Source organism: Pelobates fuscus, chromosome 8 (assembly GCF_036172605.1).
Source record: "Pelobates fuscus isolate aPelFus1 chromosome 8, aPelFus1.pri, whole genome shotgun sequence".
NCBI lineage: Eukaryota > Metazoa > Chordata > Amphibia > Anura > Pelobatidae > Pelobates > Pelobates fuscus.
The window spans coordinates 48,894,296-48,922,002 of record NC_086324.1 but is presented as its reverse complement, the minus strand read 5'-3'; the positions used below and the strand labels follow the sequence as shown (position 1 = coordinate 48,922,002).

Below are 27,707 nucleotides of genomic sequence, written 5' to 3'. Positions count from 1 at the left end.
GAGAAAGGAATTAAACAGTTTTATTTGCCATATAATTTGATAACTAGGAGTGCTGTGGCACATTTTAGAAATGTGAAAGCACTGATAGCAGGCCCCCTCCCTCCCAGGTTTGTGTGTGGCTGGTTGAGTGTGAGGTGTGTGGCTGGTTGAGTGTGATATGTGTGTGTGTGTGGAATGGCTGAGTGGAATGTGTATGTGTGGGGTTTGGATATTTGGATAACGTGTACCTCAAAGTGGTCTGAGTGCAATGGCCCTGTAGTTTTACCCATGCAATGCAGTTTTACCCATGCAATGCAAAATAACGCCATTTTGTAGAAACTGTGGTGTTTCCATTGTAGGGTTAAACACATCTCTAGTGGTTGTCTACTAGAGAGTCACTAGAGGCACTTACACAGGAACAACCGAGTAACACTTGTGTCCATGGTTGCTCAGAGGAAATAATTAAATTAAGGTGCATGCGCGGTGCACTCCACACATACACAGTCCCCCATGTTCCTCTATGAGGAGCATTTGATTGGCCATTGCAGATACTGACGAGGTCTATAATTATTGGCATGTATATAGCTCTAACTTATTCTGCATCTAGAGATTAGGCACAGGGAAAACTCAGTGCTGGAAACTTTTTTCTTTTGAGGCTCCTACAGCAAATTTGGGGGAACACCATCGTCTTCCTTTAAGGTAAGATAAACAGGTAAGCAAACCGGCTGGTGCAGACCACAATTAAAACTCTTCCTCTTGGCGCTCTGTGAATGAGTCAGAGAGATTCCATGGTAAAAGTGTAGTTGCAGATCACTCACCTATAAGGATTTGATTGTTATTGCCCAATAGGAAATATATTCAACACCAGTTTGCAAAGGTGGGCCCCTCACGGCCTGGCCCCCCAACAGAAGGAACTCCGTGACCCAGTCACTATCGCGACACAAATATACGTATACACACATACACAAAATGGAAATTGGGTCAGTGTCTGGTCATTTGTGTTTGCATTTGGTTTTAACACATTATTTATATAGCGTCAGCACATTCCGTAGCGCTGTACACATGGTATATTTATTATATTTATCTGAATTATCCCTACTGATCTGCTTATCTTTTTTGGGCATGATCAAGTTAAATAATTAATACTCTAGTCTAGAAGTTCCATTTAAGAGTATACATATTGCAGTGAAATTAGTTTTAACTCCGCTCTAACTTGAGGCATTTCACTCAATTAGAGCAGAAAATTATCTTGCAGGGGTGATACATGAAGTCTGTTCAGGAGTTAACAAAGACCATTGGTGTGCAGACAAAAAAAGCTGCCAAATAGAAAAATAACAGGTAAATGAATATGTATACAGATATTTTTGCTCTAGTGATACCCAGGTGTTTTCAGGTAGTAATTTATTTTCTTCAAAAACATAAATAAACTAACCCAAACTATTGCAAATGTGCCCATAGAGAACTAAATAGGGGACAGTCAGGACAAATAAACCCTCATGAGGGTTAATCTGGGCACATCCCTTATGCATGATTATGACAAAAACAAGGACCTCGTTGCCCGGGGTAGCTCTAACCTGCAGCTCCGCCGGGTTCTCCTCTTGCAAGCTCTGAGCGTTTCCTGCAGTTACCACAGCAATGCTCCGGTTCTCGCAAAAGTGAACTCTAGCCTCAGGAGTTGCAGGCTAGAGTTTACTCCCCACTAGGACCCCCAGGGATTCTCCACCGGACCACCAGGGATTGCAGGAAATATCCCTCAGCAAAGGTAAGAAGGGAGGGGGGGGATATAAAAATATATATTTTAATTTTATTACATTTTTTTTTTTTTTTTTTTTTTTTTAAAGGATATATTTTTTTATCTGCCCTACTCAAGTAAGTAGAAGTATAGATCAGGGTGTTGCAGTGGATGTGATCTATTTGGATTTTGCCAAGGCATTTGATACAGTTCCACACAGAAGATTAGTGTTCAAACTCAAGGAAATTGGTCTAGATGAAAATGCTTGTTCTTGGGTAGAACATTGGCTTAAAAACAGAGTACAAAGAGTTGTCGTTAATGGTAAATTTTCAAGCTGGACAGAGGTGGCAAGTGGTGTCCCTCAGGGGTCTGTTCTGGGACCCCTTCTATTTAACATGTTTATAAATGATCTTGAAGACAGCATTGACAGTCATGTTTCAGTGTTTGCAGATGACACAAAACTTTGTAAAATAATACAATGTGAGCAAGATATTACTTTGCTGCAGAGGGATTTAGATAGACTGGAGGACTGGGAACTCAAATGGTAGATTAAATTTAATGTTGAAAAATGCAAAGTTATGCACTTCGGCGTAAAGAATACCCAAGCAATGTATACCCTTAATGGAAGCGAATTAGGGATAACGACACACGAAAAGGACTTGGGAATTGTTATAGACAACAAACTATGCAACAATGTGCAATGTCAATCAGCAGTGACCAAGGCCAGTAGGGTATTGTCATGCATGAAAAAGGGCATTCATTCTCGGGACGAGAATATCATTTTGCCTCTTTATAAATCACTGGTAAGACCACACATTGAATATGCTGTGCAATTTTGGGCACCTGTTCTAAAGAAGGATATTATGGCACTAGAAAAAGTGCAGAGGCGGGCTACAAAATTAATAAAAGGAATGGAACATATCAGCTATGAAGAAAGGTTAACAAATTTAAACCTATTTAGTTTAGAAAAACGTCGCCTGAGAGGGGATATGATAACATTATACAAATATATTCGAGGCCAATACAAACCATTGTGTGGAAATCTATTCACAAACCGGACTTTACATAGGACACGAGGTCATGCGTTTAGACTAGAAGAAAGAAGATTTCGTCTAAGGCAAAGGAAAGGTTTTTTTACTGTAAGAACAATCAGGATGTGGAATTCTCTGCCTGAAGAAGTGGTTTTATCAGAGTCCATACAGATGTTCAAACAGCTACTAGATGCATACTTGCAAAAACAGAATATTCAAGGATATAATCTTTCAATGTAGGGTAATAACTGCTTGATCCAAGGATAAATCTGACTGCCATTCTGGGGTCAAGAAGGAATTTTTTTCCTAGCTTGTTGCAAAATTGGAAGTGCTTCAAACTGTTTTTTTTTTTGCCTTCTTTTGGATCAACAGCAAAAAACATATGTGAGGAAGGCTGAACTTGATGGACGCAAGTCTCTTTTCAGCTATGTAACTCCCAATAACTCCCCCCACACACAAATTGCCCCCCCCCCCCCATACACACCACTCACACACCATTGGATTTTATTTCTGTCTGACACTGGTCCGCAAAATATTTCTCCTCTTTTCGCCGGACTCCAGGTGCTAAAAGGTTGCAGAACACTGCTCTAGACTGTAAGCTCATTTGAGCAGAGTCCTCATCTTCCTATTGTTCCTGTAACATTTATAATTGTCTCATTTATTGTTAAATTCCCCACTTTCCTAATATTGTAAAGCCCTGCTGAATATGTTGGCGCTAAATAAATACCAATAATAATAATAATAATAATAATAATAATAATAATAGTGGACATATAATGAGGTATAGCAGGCTCTATGCAAAATAGGTTTAAGAGCGCTGCTGACCCATTACATTCTATAAATGTCTATTCTGTTTTAAAATTATATATAATTAATATTTTAAAATCCCATGAAAAGTTAAACATGCATAAAAATCTAATAATAACTAAACAATATAACACAGCAAAACAGATCTGTTCTAAGTTGTAACTATGACAAAGCTCACACTGACATATCAAAACAAATCTGTTTTTTTTCATGAATGGATCCTTATTCAGGAACATAATCATTGCCTTCTAAGATAAGGAAACATTTCTTTGAAGTCTTTCAAAGTGAGTGAGACTCAACAGATGTTTTCAAAGTGTACTGTGGAGTCATTACTGTGAAAATAAATAAACAAATAGTTAAAAAGGCCAGGGAGATGGGGGGGGGGGGGGGGGGGGAACAGTTGCCAAATTGTTCCTTACAGTGACAAACTCTCATATAAATAAACATTGAAGAGCACTGTAGCTTTAAGCATCAAAACCAACATCCTTAATATAGTGACCCTGCTAAGCATTTATATTTATAGATCTCCCTTTAATCCCACTAGAAGCTTCCCTCAGCTGTTATAACTCTTCCTCTTCACTTTGTATAGATATATGCAAGAACTGGAATAGTTTGTAAATCCATCTCTCCAAGGGCTGAAACATTTTATCAGGATACAAAATAAAGAGAATTCTGGAATAAGAATTCGTAGGAAGGAGGGGGCATTTGTCCCTTGAGTTCATTATTCCATTCATCAACCCTTTCCTTACAAATCTGACTTCCAGGATGTGTCAAAGTTTTTTTCCGAGCGGTTCACTACAAAGCATGTTCCGTACCCCCAGGTAAATTTAATTGGGCAAACGATTTATGCTGGGCACTGGAATTTCTGTGCATGCAATGGCCATTCACCTTTGCTTTGTTTAATTCATTTAAATGTATTAGAAAGCAGCTAATAGAGGTGCAGCAAGCAGCTGTACGGTTCAATGGACTTATAAACCGGGCTCGAGTCCTGCAGGAACGGCGTTCCTGCACTTTTTTTTACAGCGGGAACACCGTTCCCGTTGCTCCTGCAAGAGCCCCCGAGTTATGGGGTCCAGTGGGGCTAAAGCCCGGCGGGCGGCTGTGGTGCCTGATACACGCGGCGAGGGAGCTGCTGATCTGTCTCCTCTGCTCCCTCACCCGCTGTCTACGGAAGCCAGAATATGACATCATATTCCGGCTACCGGCATTAATAGACAGCCCGCGAGGGAGCAGAGGAGACAGACCAGCAGCTCCCTCGCCGCGTGTATCAGGCACCACAGCCGCCCGCCGGGCTTTAGCCCCACTGGACCCCAGGGACAAGTCCATGCCAGCTCTCCAGGTAGGGAGGCTGGGTGGACATTTGTTAAGCATTTTGTAAAAATGTATGTTTGTGAGTGTGAGTCTTGGAGTGTATGTTTGTGTGTGTGTGTGTGTGTGTCTGTTAGTGTGTTTGTTTGTCTGTGAGTGTGTGTGTGTGTGTGTGTGTGTCTTTGTCTGTGAGTGTATGAATCTTTGTTTGGGAGTGTGTGTGTGTGTGTGTGTGTGTCTGGGAGTGTGAGTGTGAGCTTATGTGTCTGTGGCTGTTAGTGTGTTTGTCTGTGAGTGTGTGTGTCTGGAAGTGTAAGTGTGTGTATGTGTCTTTGTCTGTGAGTGTATGTATCTTTCTCTGGGAGAGTGTGTTTCTGTGAGTGTGAGCTTATGTGTGTGGCTGTTAATGTGTTTGTCTGTGAATCTTTGTTTGGGAGTGTGTGTGTGTGTGTGTGTGTGTGTCTGGGAGTGTGAGTGTGAGCTTATGTGTGTGGCTGTTAATGTGTTTGTCTGTGAGTGTGTGTGTCTGGAAGTGTGTGTGTGTGTCTGTGAGTGTGTGTATGTGTATTTGTCTGTGAGTGTATTTGTGTGTGAGCCTGTCAGAGTGCGTGCGCATGAATGTCATCAGTATGTGTGTGCGTGTGTGTATCTTTGGGGGGGGGGTGTATCTAGGGTGAGTTCACACACTTTTTCACCCAGGACTTGACCCCTGCTTATAAACGCATCATATATGGTCACACATGCTCAAGGAAACTACCTTAGTTGCTGGGCTTTAGGTATTGGGAAAGCCCTGATTTTTTTTTTAACAAATAAATAGTCAGTCAAAAAAAGGTTGCTGGCACAGGAAGTTAACTACAATAAGCTGTATGGGTTACGGTGCTTATAGTACCCCTTTATTGGGGCCCTCATCTTGTTTGCTCCCCTCTCCTGGCAGTTTAATGGAGGATGCAGAGTACAGTCTGGCTCCGTCTCTCTTTGCACTCTTTAATAGGCCACAGACAGCTGGACGGAGCAGAGGAACAGGGAACTGAGCTAGACAGTACTCCATTCTTGGGATCTCTTCCAGAGCTTGGAAGACAGGTTTTTCTGATCTCACAGCAGCTCCGAGTCCTTCAACATTGCCAAACCCTCATGCAACACACCAGCTGCCTGGTGTTGACAGTAAAACTTGTTCCCTATGCAGTGACAGGTCCTCCCCCAACTTGCCACCTCACCATTACCCATTTGACAGGGATGAGCAGCATGGGGTAGCACATCCCTCTGTGTGTATCATTTGCCTTTAGATTGTAAGCTCATGGGCTATCTAAGCACCTTGTGTAAAAGAGTTTCAATGACTAGATCTCAGCTCACAGACAGGGCCCGCTTTACCTTTTCTATTGGTCTGTGTAAAATGGATGTTCTCCCCTAATTGTACGCGCTGTGTAATATGTTGGCGCTTTATAAAGGGCAATAATTTTAAATACCCATAAGGCCAGCAATATTAGTTAGTGGGGAGGGTCAAACAAGCAAACCGATCCAAGATGGCTGCCCTCAGTAGGTAAGCCATTGTGACAGTGACTAATCAAATTTAAAAAGGAGCAATTGTACATGACAGCAAATGTATTTCTTTTTAAATTGTATTTATTTTTTATTTATTTTTAAGTATAAATGTTTGTTATACGTGCTTGCCAGAACAAGCTTAGAAACTAGAACTCTCAATAAATGATGTTAGATTTCATAGAAATGTTGGATTTGTTTTGTGAACATGCCAGTTTTCTATTTTTTTGTGTTCTCAGCAGGTTTCAATGATACAAAACCATTACAATGGTTAGAAATGTTATACACTAGTACCCAGTTACTTGAAATCCTCCCTATTAGTCTCCATGGTGACGTTGGTACTGGTGGTTAAGTGGTTTGGGGTTTGGTTTGAAGACGTGGTTACAGTCATTGTTCAAGTACCAAGTACCAACCAAAACAGAATACATTTTCTATATATAAAGAACAAGCAATTATTCTGACTATAAGAATAATGAATATGCTATGACCTTTAATTTGACAAATTGTGTACTCCCTGATTTATAAAACCAATGCAAAACAAAAAGGTAAAAAAATAAAGGTTCTTTTCTTATATAAAAAGGGACAGTCTAAGGACCATAATAACTAAATGCTGATGCAATAGTTATGGTGCCATTAGGCTGCGGGTATTGTCCCTCGGCTCTTGGGCAGAGTTTTTTCAACAAATGGTTTAACCAACACCCATGGGGGTCCACAAGGCACTTGTGGCCTGGCCCCCTGCTAACCAATTACTAGTTCCAAAGTTCCAATACGGAATTAACAATTACAATTTCATCTGCATTTAAATGGTATTCATTGGCTGAGCAGGTCAATCTATGAGCTCCGCCAATATATGGACTTTGAAATGTGGATGAAACGTACAGTATTTGCGAATACCAAAACAGACATAGCTGGTCCAAGCAGGGGAACAGGCTGCAGATTCCTCACGTGATCCCCAGTTCCAATATTCAGGTGCTTGGTGCCAGAGGAATTTTAATGGTCTACTTTACTGGTTAAATAAGCTCTGGTGGCACTTACCAGATAAGGATTAAATAATAAATAGTCAGCGTAGTTTTGCCAGCACAGATGAACAAAAAGAGCACACGGTTAGTTAAGAACTATTATTAAGAGAAGCCAAGATACATTCCTCCTACAACCAAAAATCTATTGGGGAAGCACCAAGGTTTCTTCATTTTGGACAACTACTTTAAATACTTTAAATACAGTAACGTGATTCTGGACCTGGACCACATTGTGAAATTATTCATGTAGCAATATATATCTCTTTGCAATAATAAATCGCCAGTACCATGTCAAGATGTTTATATTTATTACTTTTCTACAGGGACGTTAACGCTTTAACTGAAACCACAACAGGATGCATATTTTTCCTAGGAAAACCAGATTACAGTTAGGCAGTTTTCATTTAAAAGGGAACCCGTGCAATGCAGGCCACAATCTGATCCATATAATGAACACATTGCCCCATAGCCTACTTTCATTTCATTTATATTTTACGGTCAGGATCTGATATATTATTTCTGTGACGTTGTGATCCCTTGATTTGTATTAAAGCATGCACAATATTCCCTGTGCATTTCTGGGATCATACTGTACGTTCAAGTTTAAAGAGGCATTTCTGGCTGGCACGGCCTCCACCTTTTTCTAAAAACACAACAAATAATGTATACATAAATACATAAATCAATAATTAAAAAAAAAAAAACACCATACTCAGCCTTGCAGAGTTACAAATCCAGAGACCTATAACCATTCCCCGACATAAGCACACATAGATACACACAGATATATAGCAAACACAGAGACATGCATTCACAGACACTCACAATACACAATGCTACACATTCAGACGTACACAGCCACATACAGTTATACAAACACACACAATTATTGCATATTAACTTATTCTGTTTCCATTCTTTCTAGATCCAGGAGGTTAGCTTCCATGTGATTCAGGAGAATTGGGCTGTGATTGGTCCAGACAGACAATCAGGTCATTTCTCTCTACTTTATAATTCTGTGTGTGCCAGGAGAAAGGGATACATAGTCACATCCCCCCAGTCCCTCATTGCCAGACAAAGAAGAAATCAGTCTCTATTAGTCACGGGCTCAGTCCAATATGACTGGGAAATACAGTCTAGCTTCAGGATATATTTCTATCTTCCCAACCAGACCATCGCACAGAGCTTACATCCTAATGGCACCTTAAGGAGACACTCTAAGCACGAAGACCACGTTATCTTAATGAAGTGGTCTTGGTACTTTCACCATGTCATGTTTTGATGGAACTTCTGTGTTGACAACAGAGTAGAACTTGATTAGTCACATTTTGATGTCCTCACGCATTGCATGACGTGGCCAAACGTTCATTTAGTACAATGCAGGCAGCCCTGATATAAGTGTATCTGCATTGTACTCCTGTGGTCTCTGGGAGTGCTGTGAGGGGAGTCGCCTCCAAAGTGGATTAATTTGATTGAGCGAGCATGGCGCGTGAAGCACATGCGCTCTCCATCCACAATGCTTCTCTACAAGAAGCATTTTACTGGATGAGAGGTTATCAAGCTCAATGACCACAAAGGAGGCAGCTCGGTTGCTGCAAGGACATGTGAATAAACATAAGTTAATGCTTATTTTCTTTAGGGACCCTAAATTACAAATTATCCCATAAACATGTTAAAATAGAAATACCAGATTCTCACTATATTGTTTCTTTAAATACTGATGCCGTTTGTTTGCGCAGGACAAATTTGTTAAGGTACCATAATCACTTCTGCTCTGCTCCTTAAACCTGGCATGGTGCTATAATGCCCTAGTTTCTGCTACCTTTCAATTTAGCAGTAATAAACTACACAAGACTGTAAAGAGTATGAATGCATAGAACACGGACACATCATGCTTCTCCCAAATGTCTTGCACGGGCTCTTCTGTGGCTGTCTATTAGAGAGCTGTATGGTTGCCTCACACGCACACTGTTTTGTTTATAAAATATTAAGCTTCTTGCCAACTTAATAGAAGCTAACGCGTGCAAGTAGCTTCAGTCATGGATTCAAGAATGACACTATGTGTCAAGGTCTGTTTTACAGCCACCTAGGAACTCTACAGCTCTCTCACAAAAAGCAAACACAAATCTGGAGGTCAGATTAGCAGACATGGGAAAAATATACAGTTTGATTTGAGAATTTAGTCTTAACGGACATTAAATAAACAGAAGATGACATTAGGAAATAGTGGGTAAAGACATAAACACATAAATGTACTTATAAAGTGAAACCACAAATGTAGAAGACTGTAACAAGTATGGGGATGGGTTACTGAATGAACCTTTGATATTCACAAAGTTTCCGTCAGAAGGTATTTTAAAAACAGGGATGTAGCTGCTTATCACATTTTTTTGTTGTTGTTTTTTTACTCTGTTTGTCAGCCCAGCAGGATGTGTGTCAGTCACTGTAATTAAGAGAGGCTATTATTTTAAGAGAGCCACTTATTTTACAAGTCTGACTTTTATGACTGTCTTTTATTTATGATCCCAAGATTTATGTATGAGATTGGGTCTGTAATTAACGCAAGGAATATTGACGGTTTGCCAAAATAATTGGGTAGATGTTCAACAAGCTTTTGGCCATTTACCGATATTTATTACTGCCTGAAGCATAGGAGCGAGAATGGCACCGGCACACATTTGTTAATAATTCAAGATTTGTTTCTGATGCTCGGATTACCATAAATTGTTGTAAGGAAAACTGCCACATCATTTTCAATTATAAAAACGTCAACAAGGTTTACTTTACTATGTAGACACTTCAGATACATATATATATTAAATAATAATAAATGAATGCATAGATAGTTTGTAGTTTTTAAAATTTAAATAATTATGTTACGGTTATAATGAACAATCTTTTTTATTAATTCCAAGTGGGGAAAAAGTGATATCTCAAATTACTTTGAGGATAAAATGCTATGCTTTTTAACGAGTATGGGATATTTTACACCAATTTAAATGAGTTAAAGTATAATCTTATTGGGCCCAAATTACTTTCTTAAAGGGACACAGTAAATGGGCACCTCCCTGTCAATCATTGTTATAAGTTCTGCCCTTTGAAACTGGCCTTCATTATATAGAAAACATACAGAGAAGAGAAACAAAACAATGTTTTTCCATCCCCCCTCTTAATTTGCCTTGTCTGATCTGGATAACTATGCAATTTGCTACATATTCGATATACATTTAAAACAAAAATACATCTCAAAAATAGGTAAATTATAGATGATTTTCATTCAAAATGTGTTATTCAATAATATAAATTACAAATAAGGAACAATTCCTCTTAAAGGACCAAATGCTAAATTTTGCAAGCTTGCACCTGGAGATCCTTTGCCAGCTTGGCATGCACTATTTATCATTTCTAGGTCTACACTGTCTGCCATCATAGGTGAGTGCACCAAACCGATTTTGAGATTAGGATCTTTAACCCCTTAAGGACCAAACTTCTGGAATAAAAGGGAATCATGACGTGTCACACACGTCATGTGTCCTTAAGGGGTTAAATAGGTTTTGACTGCATAGATAGTTATTGGTTCTTAAAATTAACTATAGGCACACAGACCACTTCAGCTCATTAAAGTGGTCTGGGTGCAGTGTACCAGGCCCTTAAAGTGGAAATTGTAATGTAAACTGCAATAATTACATTGCAGGATTAGCTCTACCTCTAGTGGCTGTCTATGGATGGACTTCTGGGTGGTTGAGGACATCGAGCGTCACCCAAAACTCCATAAGAAAGTATTATACAATGCTTTACTATGGGGAAAGTCATCAAGCGATTGCGGTGATAGCCCGCTTGCGCATAAGCCCCACCCCCTTGCCAGCTGACGTCAGCACAGGAGGAGCGGAGGTGGAGCCTGAATCAGCACAGAGTGACATCGGCCAGAATCAGGCAAGTGATAAGGGTTTTTTAACCCCTTTAGCACCACGGGGGGGTGGGGGAGCGCAATGGAAGGAGGCACTATAAGTCACTATAGTGCTAGGAAAACAAGTTTGTTTACCTAGCACTATAGTTTCCCTTTAAGAGGATACATTTGCTTTCACAGTATGGGTGACTGAGCCGCTTCCTCTGAACTACTTCATGTGTAGATTTCATTGTATCACCGAGGATTTCGTCAGCAGTCAGTGTATGGGATAAGAAACTGAGATACGAGTTATCTCAATGGAAATGTTGTTCAATCTGATGTAGAAACTCTGTAAGATAAATATTTAAAGACATTTCCTTAGCAGGATGTAAAACATACAGACAGGGTTTGCAGAAGACCCTCCTCGCCTTTTATTATCACACCTAAGACACTCATGTTGCCGAACATACGTTTGTTTGCTGCAGCTGTATTGTCAGAACTAAACCTTTCATGAGAGTTTCGTGCTTGTGGTTAATGTTTCATGAAATAAATATATAACTTCAGAAATCAATTTGTTGTGGCACCCACCACATTCATCTCACCTATCTGAGCATAGCAAGCACGTAGTGCGTCCCTATGCAGGGACATTCTTCCCTAGGAGGGTGACAAACTAGTTTCATTGCCAGTGCAACATTGTATAAATGCAGTGACCTCTTCCACTGAATCATTAGATGAACATGTAGTCTCATACACTCCGGGGCACTGTCTCAGTAGAACACAGTCGCGCATGTGCCGTAGTTGCTGTGAAAGCCGTTTTCAGGATAACTTCCTGTTTTCTTTTGTTGGGAAATGGAAGAAAAGAGCAAACAACACTAATAAAATGTTTACCTTTTAAAATTTACAAAGTTACAACAGCTTTTACGGCTTCTCAGATTTCACAATACTGCCTCTTGTGAATTTCATTACTTAACTGGCACTATATATATATAATACCATCAGAACCCACCAGCTACATGTACACAAAAATGAATCAGTGCACACATATGACACTGTTTTGTATTTGTGCGCAGATTCCTTTTTTGTGTATTGAGTATATTTTACAAATAGATCGTTTCAGCAACACAACTGTCAAAGGGTCACTGTAACACTACAAGCATGATATTAACCTTGCATCATTCCAAAAGTTTTGATGATGAGAGAGCCTTAGAACATCTCTCCATCCTCTTCATTTCAAAAAGCAGTCTAAGGAAATCAATTGATGGTATATTATGGAAGCTCGATGGAGCCGGGTACTCATCAACCTATTTTGCAATTGTCTAATTTATTGTTACATTTCCCACTTTTTATAATATTGTAAAGTGCTGCAGAATGAATTGGTGCCATGCAAATGCCAAAATTAACAATAATAAAAGGATATAGCGTGAGATGCGTCTGCTATCGTTTGATAAACAGGAAATTAAATTTATATATGTGTGTCTGTATATATAAATATTTATAGTTTGTATATTGCATGTTTGTAATATTGTATCCTATTGTAACAATGCAATGTTTTGTGGACCCAGGACAAACTTGAAAACGAGAGAAATTTCAATGTATCCATCCTGGTAAAATATTTTATAAATAAACAAATAAATAAATCACAAGTTTAGTACAGTGTCCACGTGATAATTGGTGTACCCCAACCCTTTTTTTATTTTCTATTCTACTGCTTGGTCCATGACGAATTGTTTCCCCCCCCAAAAAAAATATCTAATTCTATTTTCTTCCTATTTCTTCTATTCGTCTTATAACCATTGTATAATTTTTTTGTACCCTGTATATTTAGATTAGATCTATATATAAAGTTTTTAGAAGAAAAAAAACATTTAAAGGAACACTTCAAACACATAGCGCACTTCAGAGTGTCTTTTTCCCCCATGATATAAGTGTGGATTTCAACATTTGCTTTGAGGTATATCTCCTGAAGTGATGTTTATTTTATCACAGTTTTAAGTTAAACGCTGACAGCTCTGCTTCATGTACAACTGAATGCAAAAATACTTGAAGAATCAGCTGAGGAAACCACGCTCTGACATTCACATATGTTTTGAGGTTCAGCTCAGGCATATAATACACATGGTTTCTATTTCAGTCAAATTGTCAATGATCATTGGGCCTTATATCAAGAAATGAGATACAACCAAAGAGAAAAGGAAGAACAGGCCGCTAGTTTGGTTTGAGGAAGAAGGGATTCCAAGAGAAGTGGGCATGGTGTTAAAGGAAGCGAGCAGTATGATGAAAGATCACATTATAAAGTGAGTGGATACTTGCAATCAGCTGTTTGTGTGTAAATGGTTTAATCGAAAAATAAGCAACTGATACTTAAACTCCCAAGTGAGGACTGTCAATACATTGCTAAACATAGATCTGCCCACCCAAGTTAAGCCACACGACTTGCTTTTCCCACAGAAATCTCAAAGTTGCAGTGATGTTACTACTGCAAGGGATTCTGGGTGGGTATACGCAAATTAGTTCAACAAAGAATCACCTTTTTGCCTCATTATTCCATTTTAAAAATGAATTCCTTGGAGTTTGTGTTCGCTGTACACAACACCTTTGAGATGCAAAGCTAGTGAACCACTCATGGACAGCTGTTTCTTTGTTAATGCAACTCATCAGCATGAGGTTGGTTACTGGCTATTGAGGCTTGGCGTTACTTGCGAAGCACAAACCAAGAAAGTTATGGTGGGTAGAAATACTGCATTCACAAGTCAATTGCACTTCCCACACTTCCCCAGTTGCTGAGATTTTATGCTGATAGGGTCACTTGAACTTGAAGTTTAGACTTTGTTTTATTTAGAATACGAGTAAGGCTAAAATTGGTCTCACATTTTTTTGTACAATATACTTTGTGGAATACATCTGATCTAAGGTTAGGAGAAGAAGAGAACCCCATTTTTATGTACAGGAAATTAAATCCAGAAAACGAAACCTTTGGTGTTTGGTGTAAAGAAAGAGTATGTAGACATTAAGCATCGTAAAGGCTCTCTGGTATGGTAAATGCTCAGGTTAATTACAGACCATTCTCTGCTTACAGGGATGTGTTGAAACAAAGAAAAAGATTCAAGGGCAGTCACATGGCCGTTTACTGCAGGAAGAGAAAACAGTATCGCTTTCTGTAGCAATATCTCTCATAACCAAACAGCAGCAACCAAAAAAATAAATAGTCAACCATTTTCCATGTCACTTAAAAAGCATACACTGAACCTGTGGTCTTTCTAAACAGTTCCGAGAGTGTCAGACCTGGTCACAAATAGCCTAATTCACAAAAGCCAGGAATTAAGCTATCTGTGCAAGGCAATAGTATCATAGAGTGGGTTCTGTTAGCTTGTGTGTAGCTTCATTGATGTTAATTTAATGAATGAAGCTTATCACTTCTACGAGGGCATGCAGCAGCTCGATTGTGTAGTTGATTGTAAAATGGGACCATGAATTAAGTTTTTGTCATTGCGACAGAGCTTACTCTTGAAATACTGTTAGTTTGTATTGAATAATATATATTTGGAATGTCACAATTTTGTTAATTGATTGGTGCACAGAATTCCTTTAAGTCCATGGCCACGCATGAATGCAGCTGTAGTTAGCACTTAGCAGGAAAGTAGGAACTCGCACACCATAAACACAACTTGAACAAAGTAAAATGTCCTCATTTGAGATCACACACAGAAATGGCACTTACAGCTGTAGGTGCAGGGTGTCCCTGGGTGCAGTGACAAGTCCCTCTCTGCACCATGAACTGTGCAATGCGCCAACATTGTTACAGAGTTTGGAATTAACTTTCTATTACATGCTAATGGATAAATGGCTAACTAGATCAGGCAATTTTTTTACCTGTCAATATAAAACATGTTTTACTAATGAAAAACTAAAATAAAAGATTTTTAGACCTGTTGGCATTTAATTAAACATCTACATTTCACACATAAAGGAAGTGAAACTTTTACAAGAAAATGCTGCGGGGAGGGGAGAGGAGTGGAAGTGAAATATAACCTTCTGTTTAATAAAAACACAAGTTAAAGAATGGTGTACCCTAAGCTCAACCTGAATACATTTCTGTATTGGGAAAATCAAGAATAAAACGGCGTCACTAGCCTGTAACTCTTTAAACATCTTTACCTACAGAACGACAGTTATTAGATTGGATATATAAACATTCTAGAATGGTTTTCAATCAGTGAGCCAGAAATACTTTGAGGAGGTTTGTGGCACACCACAGGACACTTGTTAAAAAACACTGTCCAGAACATAAATGTATCCGATTCACATTGATTTCAGGGTGGATAGCATTGCCTAAAACTTCATTTTTCTAGTTACATTGACATTAAAATTTTGATTACCATCTAGTAATAAATGACATCTACTGAGCCTATTTAACTTTAGTTTTGCATATACTTTTCTAATAAGGCTGCAGGCAAAGTGGTGTTTATAAGTAGCTGGTAAGGGCTTAGAAATTACATTATTTACTAAAGTGAGAATTCAAAGTAAATTTCATATCTAAGGTCAAAGTAACCAAAAATAAAAATGATCTAATTCAGCTATGCTTTCCATTCAACTACTTGGGACTTAAATGTGAAATTCACTGGGGGCAGAGCCAGCTGCCTCGCTAGCTCCAGGCAGACCGGCTAGAAAGTAGCGATTACTGATATTAATAACCTGCAGTCAGTTCCCAGATTGCGGACTTACCTGCTCCGCAGCCGATGGGGCAGCACTCCAAAAAACCTCAGGCTGATCAGAGCCCAGGAACCCGGGATATCGGAATGATCCTGTGCCAGCCTGCACCAACAAAGATGACACCGGCGGCGGCCTCTACCCCCTCAGATGAGAAAAGCCTGCTGGAACAGCTATCCACCTTTTTAAAAGGTACCAACTGTCACCCAGGAGCCCCATGTGAGGGGAGACACTGCCCCCTTGACTAAGGCAGATATTAAGGCCCTGCTCTATGAAATACGGGCAATGTTCCAAGCAGAAGTGGCAGGGGTGAGGGAGGAGATGACCACACTCACTGGCAGGCTTGTCACCATAGAGGATGACATGGGCACTACGAAAGTGGCACAAACAGCCACAGATGCTGCCCTCAGCACACTACAAAAGAGCAACACTGACATGCTCAATGAAATGGCTAACCTGAAAGACAAGATTAAGGCGAGAAATGTGAGAATCAAGGGGGTCCTTGAAAACATAACCACTGAAGAACTACCCATTATATTTGACTACTCTTTTCCACATTGCTGCCCCCAAAAGAGACATTGCTTTTGATTGCCTAAGGCCCCCAGTGCCCCCCCGAGACATCCAGAGACATTCTGGTTACATTTGTTTGTGACTATGACAGAGGTACCATTCTGGCGGCGACCAGAGGCTCCCCTACAACAGCATTTGAAGGCCACCAATTGACCTTCTTCAGGGATATATCCCGCCACACCATTGTCTGGAGGCAATCTCTCCTCCAACTCACCCAGCACTTACGGCAATACAATGTGCCTTACAAATGGGGCATACACAGGCCCCTAGTTGAAAAGGGAGGCAAGACCCACTCACCTCTCCGAGGCGCATCACCTACTACGGGAGCTGGGATTACCTGAGGGTCCATTCTCCATACGTCAACATCCTTCATGGTCAGTTGACCAGATAAATCCATTTGTCCCCAGAGTAGCCGCACCGGTATCAAGAGATTCGCCACCGTGATGAAAGCTATCGCACCACCTTGTTTGACCTACATTACATGCGCTTTACAAGCGTATTTTACTTCTCCTTCTAACTGTTGACAACGTTATTATGCCACGTTTTATTGTTTCTAAAATTAATCTGGCTCCGTAAGTTATATCTATATTTGTGTCGTTGAGTTAGACACCCTCCCTACCTACCTGCCCTGTTTACAACAAGCAGACAACTCCCCCATATGGTAGTTATTGCATGATACTTGCTGACAATACCCAACTACAATATTCCTCTCTTAGAGGCAGACAGATAACCCGACAGCAGCTATGGCCATTGCAGAGGTACCGCAGTGGTACTAGCTCCCCCTTCCCCTGTTAACCCAGAGGTTTTAAAGCTCTAACCGCACTCACGACAGCTGACTGACCTTTATATGTTGATCAATTGTCATTCCATATGATCTACCTCATCGTTATCCAGTTGTGATTTACCATCATTCTACTGTGTACCAAAACCAGAGGGATATCCTGCAAGTGGGGATTGTATACCACTGCATTCTGTTTTACCTAGAGCTGGTTATAGCTCTACCATATGTGAGTTGACATCTTATCTAAGTGTCATTTGTCCTACCACGTACTACCATTTTGCACTATTGGTTTGACTCTGTTTTTGCTTCCTTTTCATATTCTGCTATTAAGTGAAGCTACCAAGAAAGTCCCATACCAGGACTAGAAGATCTATTGCCACCTTTGAGATTGTGCCGTACCATTAGGTATTTTTTATTCTATTAAGTTTTATTGTGGACTCTTTTTATATTCTGTGGGTTTTTTTATTGCTCTTATTATTATATGCCATTGTGTTTGGAGTATTTTTCTTGGCGCTACCTGTATATTGTTGTTTGACCTATGTAGAAATGCCTGGAGTACCCTTAAATCCATGATTAATATACATAAATTAATGATAAAACATTTATGAATCCTTCTGGATTCTCTTTCCTACTGCATTAAATAGACAATCCGTGCTGGAGTTGAACACTTTTTGTCCCCCAATGTATTTTATAAATAATTAATTACAAAACGAAAAAAAAAAAAAAAAAAAAGCTTACGTTCCTGTATTTGCTACAAATTACTCACGATTGCATCTGATAGTCTTTCGCCAAATCAAGAAATAGCTCAGCCAATAATGATGATCCAATTATCTTTAATTGTGGCTGAGCAGGGATTTCTGGGACATATAGCTACCATCAGTTTTCTGACCGTTCCATTCAAATTAGGCTGTGAAACACTTAATCACTTTCATGGGCAGAGAGAATGCATAACCTTTAGTGTAAGTTAAAGGGTTCCTCCAAGCACCACCCCATCTCCCTTTTAAAATTCCCATTGGTATTATTATCCATCCTATAGAGCAGTGGTTCCCAACCCAGTTCTCAAGTACCTGCTTCTAGTCTAGGATTTAGGGATTACCAAGTTTTGTTTTGTGTAAGGTGTTTTTAGAAGAAGAAGAAGAAAAAATAATACACTTAAGACACGACTGGGTAATCCCTAAATCTAGGACTGGTAGGGGGTACTTGAGGACTGGGTTGGGAACCACTGCATAGAGGTAGTGTAAAGGTCTGTAACAAGTTAACTTTGTCAATAATGGAAAGTTTATAAGTGCACTATAGCATGGAATGTTCTTGTTACTATAAAGTGAAGATGGTTGATACACAGATATGGTTATTCCTCCATGCCTTAATATGGAACACATGGGGTGGGCAGCAGCACTGTAACAAGGCTGTGTAATACAGAAGCAAACACAAACATACAAAATTAAGCCCTGCGCTCAAACTCCCACTACTCCTGGGCGGCAGCAATGACTATAGTACACACCAGCCCCAATACATACAAAAAACAAAAAAAAACTGTGCATAGGGATTTGGGATAATGTGCAACTAACTTTTTCTTTGGTTTTCATTGTATGTATTGGTGCTGATGTTTACTATAGTCATTGCTACCACTCGGGAGTAGTGGGAATTTGAGGGCAGGGCTTAAAATAGCATGTTTTTAATTAAGTAGAGAGCAACAGTTTGGGGGGGAGGGGTGTCCTTTCTCTGTGCCATCAGAGAATGAATTGAGCCATTTGCCTTCTAGTTTGCAATCTTAACTGTAATTTTGTAGATAACTATTAAATCTATATCTGTGTCCTTCAAGTTAGCGGATATGATGAATAGATACCAACCATTAACATATCTTACAATTCCACTCTCAGAGAAAAGAATTTGAGCAATGATACTTTGTCTTATCGTTTATTTTCTTCTCTTATAAGACAGAAAAAAATGGTCGTCATGTTGTTGGGTGACATTGTATTGGTTACTGTGCCAGGAGTCCCCTGGTGCCATGCCACGATAAGTCACTTTTTGAACGGTTTGAAACTTAGCTAGTTCCCCCAGATCCCTATACACCAGGGTCCTGGGCTCGTTACTTTACTACTATTTTGGTGGCACCCCGTCCCCATCAGGATTTAGAAGGCGAGTTTTACTTACCTTTAACATTTTCTGCAGTGCTGGTCTCGAAACAGTCATCCTGTCTTCTTGGCTGAGATCTTCAAGGTAAGCAAAAGGAAGCTAGCGCGCATGTATGGCAAATTGCTGCACTGTGGCAATCAAACACACTTTAGGAGCAGCATTTGATGGAGAACCAAGACTGACTCTGGTCTCACAGGTGAAGCTCCCCCCGGTGTCCGTCAGGAAGACAACCACTAGAGGTGTGTTAGCTCTGCATTCATAACATTGCTGCATCTAATAAACGACAATGTTTTGCTAAAGGACCACTGTACTCAGACCACTTCATTTCAATAAAGTAGTCTGGTCCATTCAGACGTCCTTTAATGTCCATTGCAGTGGACATTACTAATGAACCTCTGTTATTTACATGTATATTTACACATTTGGGCAGATGAATACTATAGCCATTGTTGTCAACCAAGAGCAGCAACGCAGAGCTTTTCTGTGTATTTATTTCATAAGAATACCCCTTTCAGTCTCAGACATTCTGCGATTTGGCTGAAAGCAGCAAGGTGAAATGTGTTGTCCCTATTTGGACGTCTCTCTCAGACAAGGATGGGTGGACTTGACTTCACTATTGCGGAATAGGGAATTCCTCATTACCAAATACCAATACCAGAAGGGGAAGCCAGATTGAGACTGGGAATCTATTTAGGTGTCAAACTGTTCAAAAACAATTTGAGTCTTATCCGGTGGATAGGACCAGTTGACTCCTGACACTATAACCACTACAGAGTTCTGCAGTGGTTATGGTTTTAAGACTATTCCTTTGACACGGAAGTAGGGGTGTATGCAAAGATGTGATTTTAAAGTCAAATGCCTTCATCCACTATGCATCTACTTGTTACAATCAACTCTGCTGTGTTTAGCTTTCTATGGGTCCCATTGTAAAACCCAATTATATCTTGACATACCTGGTGTCATCAATCATTAAAGGGAAATTCACATCCGGTAAAGGAAACCTCTGTTCCATCTGTAGCTAACAGCATATATCTCTTAACATTATAAAGTAAGGCAGGATTTTGGGGTCAAATCCAACTTCCATGCATGTATATATCTCCACCCATATCCTAAACTCACCCATTTCCATAAGGTCACACGTGCCATTTGGATTATTTCCAATTTTGCATTTAAAAATTGCACCCGGGCTACTAACACGAACGTTGAGAGACCAGTCAGTTTTGGGAGCACCGGCTATAATCCTGTAAGTAGAATTCAGTAAGAAACAGTCAGCATCTTTTTATACACAGTATAATTACAACAAATTACAGATGTCAGGACAGGAAATTAAGTTCAATCTAAAATTAAGAAAAAGGAATGTCAAAGATCCCCAAGAACAACGTTATACATTAAAAATTATTTATAGATAAAGAATAACTAGGGTCATTTAATTGAAGTGACTAAAAGTAAATTTAGTCACCAAGAACAAACCCTCAGGTTCCATGGTGATTTGCCTCATATTTAAGGGTTTTATTCGCCAAACTATAGTGTATTAGGGGTTAAACTAATTAAACAGACTGTAATAGCTGAGTTAAAATAATTCTCCAACTTGACATTGTTGACTTAGTTATTGCAATTTGATATCTGCACTTTAGTTACTGAATAAACCCAGTATTCACTATTAGTGTGTGAGCCCAGACCTTTGATGAACCCATGATTTGCATACCTCTAAAAATGAGTGAGATTTGCCTAGAGCTAGCTCAACCAAACCTTAACTTCTTTATGGATTTCTATTGAACATGTATACTGAAGGGATGCATTAAAATATGCTGACCTACATAAATATTGCACAAGTATCTGCATCCCTTTACTGCTGTGTAAATAATACAAGTTTGGATGGAAAACCTTTAGCACTTTAATTCTTGACCTTTTCTAAGGCAGCTGGGGAAGTAGAGGTTTCCCACCCATCATCACACTGTGGAGACTTTTTTTTTTGCTTTCAGATACATTAGCAAAGGTTGCTGAAATAGCTAGGAGTTGCAGTCTATGGCTGAGATAGCTAGGAGTTGCAGTCTATGGCAAAGTACAGCATACATTAGCAAAGGTGGCTGAGGTATCTAGGAGTGGCAATCTATGGCAAAATACATTAGAAAAGATGGCTGAGATAGCTAGGAGTTGCAGTATATGGCAAAAGTAAAACATACATTAGTGAAGGTGGCTGAGATAGCTAGGAGTTGCAGTCTATGGCTGAGATAGCTAGGAGTTGCAGTCTATGGCAAAATACATTAGAAAAGATGGCTGAGACAGATAGCAGTTGCAGTCTATGGCAAAGTAAAACACACAGTGAAGGTGGCTGAAATAGCTAGGAGTTGCAGTCTATGGCTGAGATAGCTAGGAGTTCCAGTCTATGGCAAAGTACAGCATACATACGCAAAGGTGGCTGAGGTAGCTAGGAGTGGCAATCTATGGCAAAATACATTAGAAAATATGGCTGAGACAGATAGCAGTTGCAGTCTATGGCAAAGTAAAACACACATTGAAGGTGGCTGAAATAGCTAGGAGTTGCAGTCTATGGCTGAGATAGCTAGGAGTTGCAGTCTATGGCTGAGATAGCTAGGAGTTGCAGTCTATGGCAAAGTACAGCATACATAAGCAAAGGTGGCTGAGGTAGCTAGGAGTGGCAGTCTATGGCAAAATACATTAGAAAAGATGGCTGAGATAGCTAGGAGTTGCAGTCTATGGCAAAGTAAAACACACAGTGAAGGTGGCTGAAATAGCTGGGAGTTGCAGTCTATGGCTGAGATAGCTAGGAGTTGCAGTCTATAGCAAAGTACAACAAAAAGAAGCTTACCATTTATCGTCGTTATAGCTGTGCAGCACAACTGAATATCCAAACAGTGAGCCATTGGGACCCCTAAACAGCAAAGAATCAGTTTCCTCTATATTATAAGCCTCAATGAGTCCTGTGAGCAGAAGCCATTCGAGTACCATGCTCCAGATGTGACCCAGGCTGAGGGCTTTGCAAACTTTTTCCCACTTCATTATTCCTGCAGACAAGTTTCCCAGATGCAGCCTCCTTGGTTGGTAATGTGGTGTGAGTTAGCCCCACTCAATGTTTCCTCTGGCTGAGGGCTGGAAGCTTGCAGTCACTCACTGGCTTCATTAGGTAAGTTTTAGAACTTTAGGGATACATTGTATCCTCAGCCCAAAACTCATTTTCTTCATAGTGAGCTAGCTCCGCCCCCGTGTATCAGATACTTTGATGGGATTGGGTCCATGCCATGCCTCCAGCCCCGCCCACGCCATGGACCGCTCCCAGTGATGTTTAAAGTCTCTGAGGTCTTCTCTGAGTCCTGCAATGACTATCTATGTAGCATTCCCACATGATGAAAACCTATGTAGGAGCCATGCAGTAATTAATCATGAACTCCACATGGCCCAAGGCGCAAGCAGAGTTTCCCTTCCCCTCTTGCAGTAGGGAAACCACTTAGATTACATGGTGCAAATGTTTCCAGACCCCATAGTTACAAAGAGATTGAGAGCCAGGAGGAAAAAAAAGTCTGTGTGTGGGAAATAGTTTTCAGTGATTTTATAAACTTCCTAAAGCAGTGTTTTGTTAGAACACTTACAGCACAGTTTGTGGGTTAGTACAATGTAGCTAAGTGGTATTTATAGACTTTGTCTTATGGTCTGCATATTGCACTTAAAGAAATACCATACCAAGACAGTCGTTGTACATTGGTCAGAAATGCAGGTAATATGTTTTAAATAACAATGTAGCAAAGTAAGTTGGAGGATAACAGCAAGCCATTTAAAGGGACACTCCAAAATGTATTAACCATCATTAAAAAATAATGATTATGGAGAACAGTAACTGTGAGTCAGTGACAGTTTGGGAGAATTTTTTTAAATCTAATATGGGTATTACTGTGTTAATCACCCCTTTTTCATGTCCACTCCTTTTAGGTTTAAAGGTTGCCTAAACATCATAAAAAGTAGTCTATATTAATATGTATTCAGTATGGAGGGGACACTATAGACACCCAGATCACTTCAAATCAATAAAGTGTTCTGGGTGCCCTTTGCCCCCAGTTTTAACCCTGCAGCTGCAAACATTGCACTTACACAGAACGGCACTGTTTTCATTGCAGGGATTAAATGCCTCTAGTAGCTGCCACTATAGGCGCTTCCAATGAAATAGCAGAGTAAAAGTCTGCTGTTTCTATCAGATGGTATCAGAGAGCCCATCTGATTGGTGCAGCTAAGCGTTGATGCCGCACATGTGCATTAGCATCTCACCATCAGCAGTAGTGCCATGGCCTCAGAGAGTCTGAAACCTCTTCCAGGGCAATGAGGACTGCTACCACCTCCTCTAATGCTGCTGCCATCAAAACTATTAGTGTTAATTACCTTCAGGATGGTAGGACTAGGAACATGTCTATAAAGACCAATTCAACACTTAGCTTTTGTTACTTACTGTGTAACTTGTATGTTAAAGCGGCACTGTCATGCCGAATTCCGTTTTTTTTTTAACCCCCCTCCCGCCTCAACTACATCCAATCGACCCCCTAGTCATCCCCAAATGCTCCTATGCCCCCCACATTACCAATTTTTTATTCTTTATTTTCTGCCCCGATCTATATTCAGGGCGCCGCCATCTTTGTGTGGGTAGGTGAAGTCCCTGTGGGACACGTCATCTGCCCACACTAGATAGCCCTGAGATTCCCGCACATGCCCAGTGAAACATCTGGACATGCGAACGGGAATTTCACCTATTCATTCATTCATCAGACAGACGAATGAATGAATAGAAAAAATCAGACGAACAAACTAACACTGTGTATCAGTGTTCGTTTGTTTGTTCGGTTTATTACAAGGAGGGAGCTACCAGCGTGCAGCTCCCTACTTGCAATATGTAAAGACAGAAGCGGCAGGGAGCAGTGCTCCCCACCACTTCATAAGCCCCCCAGGTCCCCTCCTCACTCTATGGGGGTCAATATGACCCCCATAATAGCACAAGGGAGATTAAAATCTCCCCAATGCCCCTACTCGCTATATCGCGAGTAGGGGCATGTCCACTAAACAGTGAGCAGCCTGTGGCTGCTCACTGTAAAAAAAAAAAAAAAAAAAGGGTAATAAGGGGGGGACGGGGGGGCCTACTGTCCTCCCCCGCCGGCCCCCACCCCTGGACGGCGGTTGGGGGCCGTAATGGGAATGAGGGGGGACCTACTGTCCTCCCCTCAGGCCCCCACCCCTGGGCGGCGGGTGGGGGCCATAATAGTAATAAGGGGGGGGGGGGACCTACTGTCCCCCCCCCCCGGCCCCCACCCCTGGGCGGCGGGTGGGGGCCATAATAGTAATAAGGGGGGGGACCTACTGTCCTCCACCCCCCAGCCCCCACCCCTGGGCGGCGGGTGGGGGCCATAATAGTAATAGGGGGGGGGACCTACTGTCCTCCCCCCCCACCCCCACCCCTGGGCGGCGGGTGGGGGCCATAATAGTAATAAGGGGGGGGGGGACCTACTGTCCTCCCCCCCGGCCCCCACCCCTGGGCGGCGGGTGGGGGCCATAATAGTAATAAGGGGGGGGGGGATCTACTGTCCTCCCCCCCCCCCGGCCCCCACCCCTGGGCGGCGGGTGGGGGCCATAACGATAATGGGGGGGACCTACTGTCCTCCCCCCGCCCCCACCCCTGGGCGGCGGGTGGGGGCACTAAGTAAATTCCCCCCCCCCCATCAAGGTGACTAGGGGTGCCCAAGCCCCTAGTCACCCACCCCCCACCCAAATAAAAAATGCCCCTACCTACCCCCCTCACCCTAAAAAATTGTGAGGGGGGAATAAAATTGCTAACCTGTAAAGTAAAATTAAACTTACCATTCGACGTCTTCTTTTTTCTAAAATCTTCATTTTTCAGCCCCAAAAAAGGGCAAATAAAAAACCATCATAGCCGTCGAACTAAAAATAAAATAAAAAACCCGATCGCAAAAAAAAACAACCCGACGAAAAAGAAAAAACCCGAGCGCACAAAAAAATAATCCATCTTCACCCATGGAGGGCTCCGCGCAGACTGAGCTCCGCAGGGCGGGGCAAGGCTTATAAAGCCTTGCCCCGCCCTGCAATTAGCCTAAGAACACTCTGATTGGTGGGTTTAAGCCAATCAGAGTGCTCTTTGTCATTTTACAAGCGTGGGAAAGTTCTTTGGAATTTTCCCACGCTTGTAAAATGACACAGAGCACTGTGAGTAGGTCTCCCCCCCCCTTATTACTATGATGGCCCCCACCCGCCGCCCAGGGGTGGGGGCCGGGGGGGGGAGGACAGTAGGTCCCCCCCCCCTCTTATTACTATGATGGCCCCCACCCGCCGCCCAGGGGTGGGGGCCGGGGGTTATTACCATTATGGTCCCCACCCGCCGGCCAGGGGTGGGGGCCGGGGGGGGGAGGACAGTAGGTCCCCCCCCCTACTACTATTATGGCCCCCACCCGCTGCCCAGGGGTGGGGGACGGGGGGGAGGACAGTAGGTCCCCCCCCCCTACTACTATTATGGCCCCCACCCGCTGCCCAGGGGTGGGGGACGGGGGGGAGGACAGTAGGTCCCCCCCCCTCTTATTACTATGATGGCCCCCACCCGCCGCCCAGGGGTGGGGGCCGGGGGTTATTACCATTATGGTCCCCACTCGCCGGCCAGGGGTGGGGGCCGGGGGGGGGAGGACAGTAGGTCCCCCCCCTACTACTATTATGGCCCCCACCCGCCGCCCAGGGGTGGGGGCCTGGGGGGGGAGGACAGTAGGTCCCCCCCCCTATTACTATTATGGCCCCCACCCGCCAGCCAGGGGTGGGGGCCGGGGGGGAGGACAGTAGGTCCCCCCCCCACTACTATTATGGCCCCCACCCGCCGCCCAGGGGTGGGGGCCGGGGGGGAGGACAGTAGGTCCCCCCCCCCTTTATTACTATTATGGCCCCCACCCGCCGGCCAGGGGTGGGGGCCGGGGGGGAGGACAGTAGGTCCCCCCCCCTACTACTATTATGGCCCCCACCCGCCGCCCAGGGGTGGGGGCCGGGGGGGAGGACAGTAGGTCCCCCCCCTCATTATCTTTATGGCCCCCACCCACCGCTCAGGGGTGGGGGCCGGGGGGGGGACAATAGGTCTCCCTCCCTTATTTTACTTTACGGCCCCCACCCGTCATTTAGGGGTGGGGGGCAATATTTTTTTTATTTTTTTTCTACAGTGAGCAGCCACAGGCTGCTCACTGCTTACTAGACATGCCCCTACTCGCGGTATAGCGAGTAGGGGCATATTATTTACTAATACCAAGTCATTTTTACTTGGTGTTAGTAAATTTGGCTGAAAGACCAATTTAGGTCTTTCAGCCTTTTAGTAGATAGCTCCCTGATACCGTGGGAATTAGGGAGTTATCTACTAAGCGGCTGCAAGATGCAGCCACAGCAATGAATAGGTTCGGAGTTTCATTCATTTGAATGAAATTCCGATCCGAACAAAGTACCGAATTGCATCCTAACACCAATGGAGAAACAGTGCTCATTCTGTTAGGATGCAATTCGGCAGTTTTGCCGGCGTTCTGTCTAAGTGACAGGACTTTCGGCAATACTGACAGGAAGCATTGTGGGAACAGGGAGGAAAGCTAGGGATCATGGGAAAATTGCTCTGACCAGCGGAAATGAATCACACTTTGCTCCTCCGCTGGTCAGAGCTGGTCAAGCGGAGGAATCCTCCATAAGACAGAGTCCCTACTTTGTCTTATGATTTTAAAGAAAACTAAAGAAGAATGGAAGAAAAGAATAACAGATCCCGGGAGAGGGGGAGAAGAGGAAGAGATTGAGGAAAGGTAAGTTCGGCATGACAGTGCCGCTTTAATAGGCATCTAATGGAGAGCTTAGCAGAGACTTTGTCAGTGCCATCAGTGGCACTCTTAACTAAAGAGGTAGAGCAGAGTACTCAAGTAGTGTCCTCAATGTCTGGTCTTGGTGGTGGTGGTCTCAAGGTTAATCTCTCCAACACGCAAACTAAGGGGCTAAAAAGGTACACAAAGCCAGACGTATTAGCAGTCCTTCGAAAGGCCGGTCTTAAAATGCAAAAGTACAGAGATGAGAACAGGATGGTCAGACAAGCCAAGGTCAGGATAGGAGGCGGAAGAAAAAACAAATAACAAAGCGAAGGGTCAAGGATGTCAGAAGTACGGATAACCAGGAAACAAGCCGAAGTCAGATACCAGAAAAG

The 27,707-nt window shown here is 42.1% G+C and overlaps 1 protein-coding gene across 1 annotated transcript in view; it reads right to left on the bottom strand.

The window, feature by feature from the left end:
• Positions 1–22,673, bottom strand: part of ITGA4 (integrin subunit alpha 4) — a 90,526-nt gene extending 67,853 nt beyond the window's left edge. The window contains exons 1-2 of the mRNA XM_063428677.1: positions 22,323–22,673; positions 20,612–20,733 (exon numbers count right to left, since the gene is read on the bottom strand). Of these exons, the coding sequence (XP_063284747.1) occupies positions 20,612–20,733; positions 22,323–22,513 (313 nt within the window). The 5' untranslated portion in view covers positions 22,514–22,673. The remainder of the gene's footprint in view (positions 1–20,611; positions 20,734–22,322) is intronic.
• Between the last annotated feature and the right edge of the window lie 5,034 nt (positions 22,674–27,707).